Raw genomic sequence first — 9945 nt, forward strand, 5'->3', positions numbered from 1 at the left:
ACTATTATTATTTATATATTTTGATTTTAGAGGTCGTAATATCTCGCCACCTCAGTTTTATGACTTAAGCATAAGACTCTGTATGGTAGGGTGTTATAGTATTTCTTAAAATATATAATTCTATTCTATATAAATATTCACAATTACAATTACCTTTATTATTTCTTAGAAATTAAGATGGTGGATATAATTTCTCAATCAATCAAAATTCAAAGTTATAATACTGTTAAAAAATACTACTTTTTGTTATTAAATTATTGAGGTTTTTTTAATTTTTATTGGGCCATATTTTTTTGCTCTAAAACACAATATCCTCCTTAATATTATTATAAAATAGTACTGTCATCAATTATTTAATATTTTTCATCGTGAGCGTATTAAATATATAGTACTCTAATTAATTAATAAACATATTAATTATTATATATAGTTTTTAATATACTCATGATAAAAAAATTACATATTTAATGAGTACTATATTTTATAACTAGAAAATAATAATTAAAATAAGTAAAAAAAAGAAAATAACATAAATTAAATAACAAAATAATAAATTGCTAACAATAATGTTGAGACTTTTGTTCTAAAATCTAATATACTCGATTACAAAAATCAAAAGTTTAGAAAAATCACTCATAAATTTCAATTGAACATTTGACCTCTTTTCTTTTCCCACATACTTTATAGACTACTTATTTTTTTTTTATATATTTTTTTTCGTGATATGAAATTCTTGAATTTCTAGAAATCAAAGAAGTTATCTCGAAAGGCACCATAAAATCCACCTTCTTATAAAGGATCACAATGCTATGTTATTTTGAATTTAACCGACACAGGGAATGATCTTCCTGTTGAAAAATATGCCTATGGAACAATGTTTATGCCACTATTTGATCTTTCTTAAAAAAAATTTATAAAGTCTTCTTCCTCCAAATTCAAAAAAAAAGAGTCATTTCTTCCTTTAGGTTTGGAAACAAATACTACTAGAAAACTAGTTATTATAAATGGATATGTTCGACAGATTTTATCCTACGAAAATACAGACGAAATTTGCGAGGAATTTTTTGTCGGAAACCAAAAAAAATGAATTAGTATAAATTACAAATGGAAAAGAGAATCCGTTGATAATTCTGTAGAAAAATTAATTTTTTCAGGAAAAATAACTACCGACAGAAAATCTATCTGTAATTAAATGAATATAAACATTGTGTTTTATTAAATTATTACAGACAAACAATTTGTCTGTAATTTAAAATATTCCATTGAAAATATTAGAATAAAGAGATGGGTCACTTTACTCCCAATCCTTCATTTCACTTTTTTGTCACATTCTTCTTGAATTACTCCCATGCCTTCTCTCTCCATTGAAGATGTGACGTCCTCCGCTGTTGCCGTCACCACCGCTCGCATCGCACGAGCTCCTTCCATCGCCGTTCTCAATGCGTTTGCTCCTTTCATCGTCACACGAGCTCTCTCGGCCGTGCTCTTGTCTTACGAGCTCCCTCCGTTGCCGCTCTTATGCTGCTTCTTCTCTCTTCGCTGAAGGTTTGTCATTGTCTCTTCTCGTCGTTGTTAATTCAGGTAGGCCTCCGCCTCCTTCTCGTCCCTAGTCTTAACCCTTCCATTGTGATTCTATTCCAATTTCATTATCCCTAGCCCTAACCATGTCCTTTCCCTGTTTTGATTGAAGTTGAAAATCAAAGAATATGATCGAGGAGAGCTCTTATGTTTGCAAATCAGCTGTTGCTGCTTCAAAGAACGAAGTTTCTAAATTCTAAGGTATGAATTTTGTATATTCCTGTAATTTGTGAAATCTGAAACATAATTTCTATGATTGTAGTATAGAATGAAGTTTGTTTATGAACTATATATTTGAATTGTGGAGATATTTTATCTGGAATTTGCATGCATATTCTTGTTCCTTCCCATTCTTGCTATGACTTGATTTTGGCTCCTCCTTTTTGTCCTTATTTGAATCTGCTGAATTACAGACAGATAACTCATTCTTTTCAGTGTTTTTGAAACAGGAAAGATGACACTAACACAACTCCAAAGACAACAACGCGTTTAATTGATTCTGATCTTACCGTTGCTCTTGTCTTTCAACAACAACACTATCATCATGACTTTGATTTAACCTCAAGTTACTCTCTTTCTCACTCTCTTATCTCTCACTCACTCACTCTCTTATTTATCAAATATACCTTATCCTCTGCATTAATTTACTATTATTTTCAGCTTCTCCTTCCTTCACTGCCAAGTTGAACAATGTTGTTATTGCCTCAAGTAACTTGCAGTACGGGACATTTAACACCGTATGAACACACTCACACACTGTCTCTTGTAGTTGGATTTTGAAGAACCTTATCTGAAATGTTGTATTTCTATAGAACCTTGCTTCTTCAGGTTGTTACGTTGAGACATGGCAATATCAGCAACCGCATCATATGTTCCAACAGAAGGGGCATTTTCTGCTGTGTGCTACTTCAGGATCAGAAGGTTTGTTTCATTGTTTGTGTGCTACTGTTTGTGCTTACTATTTTAATTTCTGTTTCATCAGTAGTACTGGTTCTAACATTTTTATATAAACATTTTTCTAGACTCTTTGTAGACTGGCTCAAAATTGTGAGGCTGCTAAGAAGAGTCGATTGAGGAAGAAGGTAAATTAATTGTTCCCAACCTGATATGTTACATTGCTCAATTGAACCTAAACTTAAGCCCCCAACCATTGAATGATTGATATGTGTTGGTTTTTCAATAGGCATATGTGCAGCAATTGGAGAATAGTAGAGTTAGGCTTGCACAATTTTAGAGCAAGAACTTCAACGCGCACGTCAGCAGGTCTTAATTTGATTGTACAGGTTGTACTATTTAGTATGGTTTTGTTGTTATTTCTGCTTACCATTATGTCCATGGGATGATGTTTCCTTTGGGTGTATTTGCTGCAACTGGAACTGTGTGGGAGCATGCTTTCGCAGTTGTCGGAAATGGTAACATTTATAAAGCCAGAGAATGTTTACCTGAGTTGTGACTGATCTTGTTGATGTCTTGTGGAACAAAATAAAAAATTGTTAGGTTTGTGTATTTTCTGCTGATGGAGAGATTAGAGATGAATGGAAACTTTTTCATTCTAGGTTCCCCTTGCATAAATAATCACTGAATGATAATTAGGCTGATATTTTAGTTATGAAGAGCTAGATAGAATACTTCTTGTTGAGTTCAATGAGCTTCGAAAATTAATCTCTTAGTTTGAAATGTTCATAGATTAGGTGCCTTAGCATTTGATATGAACTTTATGCGCTGGATTAATCAACATCATCGGCTGATTAGTGACATAAGATCAGCCGTAAATTCTCAAATGGGTGATAATGAATTGAATCTTCTTATCGATGGTGTCTTGGCATGTCCTGATGAACTATTACAGGTAAAAACCATAGGGGCCAAGGAAGATGTATTTCACATACTTTCTGGAACATGGAAGACACATGCAGAAAGATGCTTCATGTGGCTAGGTGGATTCCGTCGATCAGAGCTTCTTAAGGTGATTGATCATCCACATTATTGCTCAGAAAAATGAATAATAAGTGCATTTTTCTTGTTGTCTATGGAGCAGGCTTATGTGCAGTAATTAGAGTCAAGTAGATTAAAGCATACACAAGTTAAACAAGACCTTCAAAGGGCTCATTCTCAGGTTATAAACTCATATATATTAAAATATATTTCATCAATTATTATGTTATACTATATAAAATATAAAGTTCTCTTTTTGTATATGTGTGTTTTTACTATTTGAGCTCTTCAATTTAATAGGGACTATTCATGGATTGTGGTGGTGTTGGAGGAAATCTAAGCTCTCGTGAGTTTTTACCAATTCTTATTTCTTTAAAAAAAATAATGTTGAAGTGCAGTTTCTTGTTATAATAATTTTTTAAAACGGGGATTGATAAATAAGTAGCTGAAATTTATTTGTAGTATTCTTTTTACACTTGAAGCTATTACTCTGTGATGACACATTGTAATGATTAGAGTTTCCAGTTTTATTTACAGTCGTGTAAGGCAGATATCCAAATCATGTGAACGTGATTTTTGCTCGGTCATAAAGGACACGGCTTTGACTTTTAGACCAAGTTGTTCATGGATACCATTGATTGTTCTAAATTTTAATGATAGTTAATTATTTATTGTCTGTCTGAGTTCTTAAAACTTTTGTTTGCCTTCTAGCTTGCAGATGGGTTAATTTTAGAGAAGACATCATCTCCTATAGGAGTTCTCTTAATTGTTTTTGAATCTTGCCCTGATGCACTTGTACAGGTGAAATAAACATTTTTTTTTCAATTTTTCTCTTAACTTTCTCGTTGTCACTTTCAATTGGTCATGGTTGTGATTATGTGTCATTCCTGTTCAGTGGGCTGTTAAAACGATTACATAAGTGGCAAGCAGGACTTTCTTTATCATGTGAACTTGTTTATATTAAAATATCAAAAACATTTTGCTTCTCATTTTAATATTTGAAGAAAAAACATTGGACATATGTGTCAACTTCTTGGTTCCCATTATTTCTCAAATTTATATTTTATCCATTCATCTATCTAAATTAATTGTTTTGCACCTTCATTTGATGTCTAGTTTTTTACCCCCATATATAACAACTCCTCCAATAGACAGTGCTAACTATTCTGACTCTTGTTTCTCAAATACTTTCATAGAACATGGAAGCATGTGCAGCGACTAATCATCATATTGCAAGAATCACCTCTCATCTTCAGTCACCCAATTTCAAGGTTTGTTCCTCATGCTCTTCCTACTTCAAATTATATATCTTTTGTTGCAAAGGGTACTTCATAGTTAATATAACTTTACATAGCTATAAAAAGCTTCAATGATCAGTATTTAATGAACCAATACTAACCTAAAAATTTTCTAAATTTGTGTTCCTTGCATAAACTTGAGCTTCTATTATTGCCAAAGATTAGTGCTTGATCACGTGATGTGTTCAATTTTGTGATGACAGGATGGTGGTGATCAAAAGGAGGGGCACCGGGATTCAAGGTAGCAATCTTGGGGGCTGCTGGTGCAATTGGCCAATCCCTATCTTTGCTGATGTATAATAGTTATTTTCCTCCTTATTTATTTGACTTCTTTATCTGCTACTTTCACTGAATTTTGTTTCTTGTGGATTCTATTGGCTTATATGATTTGGCAGGTCTCAAGACAAACCTCCTAAGTACTAAGTTAGCAAATAATTATTATACATGATGATGGAGCTAGATTATTAACCAATTTCGTGAATAGTTGGGGACTTAGCAGACCCCATTGATGGAGGCCCTTGTTATAAACTTTACACAAAATCCTTCTATGAGTTCACTGAAGGAGGGTGGCATATTTGTGACACAGGTACTATAAGACCAATGTCCATAACATGAATCAAACATTTATTAGAGGAAACAAAATTAAAGTGACATTTCTATATTGTTCAGGCATAACCTGTTGGAATATTCAGCCACACTAAGGTCTTTTCATCTATCTACAATACATTGAGACAGGTTTTTAAGTGTAAGTAATCTTTTACCCTTTTTAAGTGTAATAGGAATTGGTAAAGATTATTACTTTATCATCATTTTCAAGAAATTGTTTTGTATGTTATGTTACAATAGGAAATGGACCTCATCATATCTTAATCATTCTTTTGCTCTTGGAATATAACAGGCTTTAGATTTTCTATTAGAGTTGGATGTAGAAGAGATAGACCTGAGAATAAAACAAAGGATTAAAGGGCAAAACAGTCTCCAACTGGAACAAGCTAAAATAGTCTTCATATTTTCCACAATTTTCTTTATATAGATTGGAGGAAAAAATTTCCAATTCAGAGTCAGAAAACCAAGTTCTTCGCCAGCAAGCATTGGCTGTATCACTAACTGGAAAAGCTTTGACTACAAGATTAATACCTGAGGCATTACTTCTACTTCAACAACTGACACATAATTTGATAATACTTTTAACTTTACTGTTCTAATTCATGTGAGTAACTTAGTTTTATAAAGTAATTAGATTAATTTGATGAATGAAGTTGTGTGAGAGTGGAATGATGTAAATGATATTCATTATATGATGTAAATGATATTAATTACTTCTGCTTCAACTTTTTTTAATTATATGACGTAAATGAATTATATTGACTTACTTGTTTATAGTGTTTCTTTTTTCACTTGATAATATGATGAACTTGTTTAAATTTATATTTATTTTCTATGAAAACAAGTTTATTTTTCATTGGAAAAATCGAAAAAAATCTATTTTACTTTACTGACAGATTTATAGACAGATTTTCTGTTTGTATTCAGAGTGTGGGATGATTTTTCAACGTTCCAACTACAGACGAAAAATTTGTTGAAAGGTCTATTGCCAATTACTGACGAAAAATTGGTCGAAAAATTTGTCTGTAATTACCAACGAAAAATTCGTCGGAAAATCCGTTTGTAATTACTGACGGAAAATTCGTCAGAAAGTTCGATGTTTTAGGGAAATGGAGGGGATAATTTTTCGAGGGAAAATCCGTCGGTAACTGGTAAAAATCCATCGATAAATAATTTTCGACGAGACTTTTACAGAAGAACAAAATCCGTCAGTAACAAAAATTCCATCGGTAATAAAGACCAAATCTATTTGGAAATCTGTCTGTATTAAGCAATTTTCTAGTTGTGAAAATTAGAGTGACCAACAGGTAAAGCTAAGCACCTCATTTTTGTTCTTCAATTTCTTTAACCTCATGTCAAAACATCACATGACGTTATTAAACCATCAACACTGAAGGGAGAGGAGAGAAGACAAGAACAAATAATTAGATATTTTGAGAGCGGAATTAGAGTATAAAAAAATTCAATTATATTAAATATATATAAAAACCCCAACTTTTAGCACCTCATGATCGTACCAAAAGCAAGGCGTTACTAACCTAATTCCTTTTATTATCTATTTAATAATGAGCCTTTACGCATAAAACTATCGATGATTTTACTAAAACTTATAACTTTTCCAACAAGAACAAACAACAAATATTCACATACTTATTATTAATAATACATTGTAGTATTACATACAAAAGCAATTACAGAACCTACCCCTCTAAATAAAATTCTAACTGATAAGACGAGGAAAAAATAAATTCTAACAACTCAACCCAAAAACAAATTTCTCTGTGCTCCCACAATTTCACAATAAGCCTTCGCACCTGTAGCTGAAAGTGGTAGAGATAGGGGGTAAGAACTGGGGAGTTCTTAGTAGGGCCGGGGTTAGAAGTTAAGTTCATTATCCAAATTTAAAACTCTTATTTTTCTTATAAAAATTTCACGCAAAATGACATTTCATATATTTCACCACTTACTAAGAAACCATTTTAACCAAAGCCTACCACTGGTCCTTCCAATCACGGTCTTTGGCCCAAATTAAATCAACTCGGTCTCTGATCCAAATTAAATCAACTCAGCCTACAGCCCAATTTAACACGAATCACCATCAAAACTCAATCACAAAATAGAATCAATCATAGGCACAAACAATGCAAGACAAACACAAATTAACAGGAAATTACAGAACATAGAATCCAATCACAAGCACACACAATCATGAAAACATAATCACAACAAGTATGCGCAAACAAATATGATGCATGTCTAGTCCTATACAGGCCATGAGGTCATGTGTCGGTTTGTTGCCCGATTCCTGACACTGGTCTTGAGATAAGCGTTTCGTACTACCGTCCTTATCTCAGCCAACGTCCCCTCCATGAGCAGTACGCAACGCCGTCCTCATGGTGGAACCATCTTTACGGTCTCCAGTGAGTGTTACGCATGGCATCCTCACTGAGTCGTCCCTACAGTATCAACGTCCCCTCCATGAACATTACGCATCGCCGTCCTCATGGGGGAACCTTCCTTTCGGTCTCCAGTGAGCGTTACGCATCACCGTCCTTATAGTGTCAACCTCCCCTCCATGAGCATTACGCATCACCGTCCTCATGGGGGAACCTTTCTTTCGGTCTCCAGTGAGTGTTACGCATTGCCATCCTCACTGAGCCGTACTTATAGTGTCAAGTGAGCGTTACGTATTGCCGTCCCCACTAGACACTTGGCACTAAGTCCCAAACAGCACTCAATTTCTTTTCAATCTTTGCTCTCTACTCTATTGCGGTAGAGATCCCTTTAATTAATACTTTCTTTTCTATCCGCTCTACTGTGGCAGACGTTCTTTAAAATCTTTTAGTCTTTTCACTCTGCTCTCCTGTGGCAGACAGTCTTTTAAAGTCTTTTTATCTTTGCTCTCTGCTCTCCTGTGGCATTAATACATTCTTTTCTTTCTCATCTTTCTTTTTTATTTTCTTACTTCTTTTCTTTCTCTCTTCTTTTCTTCAATCTTTTAATTCTTTATCATAACTCAACTTCACATTCTTCCCTCGCTTTTTCCTAAGTATCTTATGAAAAAGAATTGTAAAGTACTTTAATTAAGTCTGCGTTCTCTAAAACTTTTAAGATTACTCTGTTTGCTCTTCTCTAACATATAATAATAAATAATATCTCAGTTTTTCGAGTCTTTCGGTTAACGATTTTTCTCAGTTTTTAATTTAATCTTTAAACTACCAAATCTCATCAATTTCCTCAAAAATATCATATTACTACAGTCCCAACATCATTAAAACAACCATCACTGAGCAATTTTTTCAAAGCCAAACCAACAAATCACAAGCAACAATAATAATTCAACATAAACTCTTTTAAACTCAAACAATTCTCAACCAAATCAACATTCACTTAGCAAATTCACATTTAATTATTATAAAATTACCAAACTCTATCTTTGTGTGAAATCAAATCAACAGAAATACTGGAGAAACTTTCCGACCGAGCTGCTGAAGAAGAAAACGTCAGAAATCATCTATGCCTCTTGGATCTCCAATTGGCTGAACTCAATAGGAAAAGGGAGCTACGTCACCATCAATTTTCACCGAACAAAGTAATTTTTAGTAAATAATAATAATTATAATAATAATTTTACTTATTAAAATAATTTTTAATAAATCGCTTAAACTAACAAAAATATATATAAGAATGTGAATTTGATTGAATTCAAACAGTTATAAAATTAATTCAATTACTTATAATAAAATAATTTTTAAAAATAAGAGGCTCCAATTTATAAAATAAATTATAACTTATTTATATTTATATTTTAAAAAAATGTGGGTCGTTACACTTATTCAATAGCTAATTTTTGGTGTGCACACAGTGTTTCTTAAAATAAATAACTCTATTATATAGAAATATTCACAATCACAATTACTTTTAGAGTAAACTACCATTTGTATCCACGAAAGTTGAAAATGCTGACATATCTATCCACAAAAAAGGAAATTACCATTTGTACCCATGAAAAATGATTTTTACAAGTAAAATTATCCAAATCCTAAAAAATTACCTAAAATTCCTAAATTATCCTTATCTTAACCACCACACCACCTCCTTCACCCAATCACCTTTCTAACCCTAACCTTCTTCACCTAGCCACCACCCCTCTTTCCCCCATTACTTCCCACTCAGTCCCCACCGCTGCTCCAATGGCTCCTTGCCACACCCTATTCTCTTTCATCCTCACAGTCACAGCAACACTTGCTGCCGTTTCCCCGGAGAAGAAGAGCACCTTTATGGTGCAAGTACACCATTAAGGCAAGCTCTCCATCTTCCCAATCCACAAGCACTGGTACAAATCTTCTCTCGCTTCTATTATCAATCCTGCCACTTCAGCTGAAACCACCACCGCCGCCGCCTCCGCCGCCGTCCTTCACACTTGCGACACTGTCTTTCACGGCTTCTCAGCAAAGCTCTCACCTTTAGAGGCCCAATCACCTTCTTCACCCAATCACCTTTCTAACCCTAACTCTCTTAAAGTCATTCG

General features: G+C 33.5%; 1 protein-coding gene and 1 long non-coding RNA gene across 3 annotated transcripts; both read left to right on the top strand.

Moving 5' to 3' along the window:
* Positions 1–1348: 1348 nt before the first annotated feature.
* LOC127748336 (transcription factor TGA2.1) lies at positions 1349–3577 on the top strand. The gene is made up of 7 exons (XM_052262639.1): positions 1349–1443; positions 2028–2143; positions 2239–2315; positions 2407–2499; positions 2601–2660; positions 2876–2990; positions 3270–3577. The coding sequence occupies exons 1-7, from the start codon at positions 1349–1351 to the stop codon at positions 3575–3577; spliced, it is 864 nt and encodes a 287-aa protein (XP_052118599.1).
* Positions 3578–4186: 609 nt separating this feature from the next.
* Positions 4187–5994, top strand: LOC127741694 (uncharacterized). Of its 2 annotated transcripts, XR_008002901.1 has the most exons (6): positions 4187–4311; positions 4707–4781; positions 5012–5102; positions 5204–5394; positions 5478–5553; positions 5707–5994. It is a non-coding gene; the product is annotated as an uncharacterized LOC127741694 (long non-coding RNA). The 2 variants fall into 2 exon arrangements; XR_008002900.1 differs by lacking the exon at positions 4187–4311 and having other exon boundaries at positions 4616–4781.
* Positions 5995–9945: the final 3951 nt, after the last annotated feature.

This window comes from Arachis duranensis, chromosome 1, assembly GCF_000817695.3.
Source record: "Arachis duranensis cultivar V14167 chromosome 1, aradu.V14167.gnm2.J7QH, whole genome shotgun sequence".
Taxonomy (NCBI): domain Eukaryota; kingdom Viridiplantae; phylum Streptophyta; class Magnoliopsida; order Fabales; family Fabaceae; genus Arachis; species Arachis duranensis.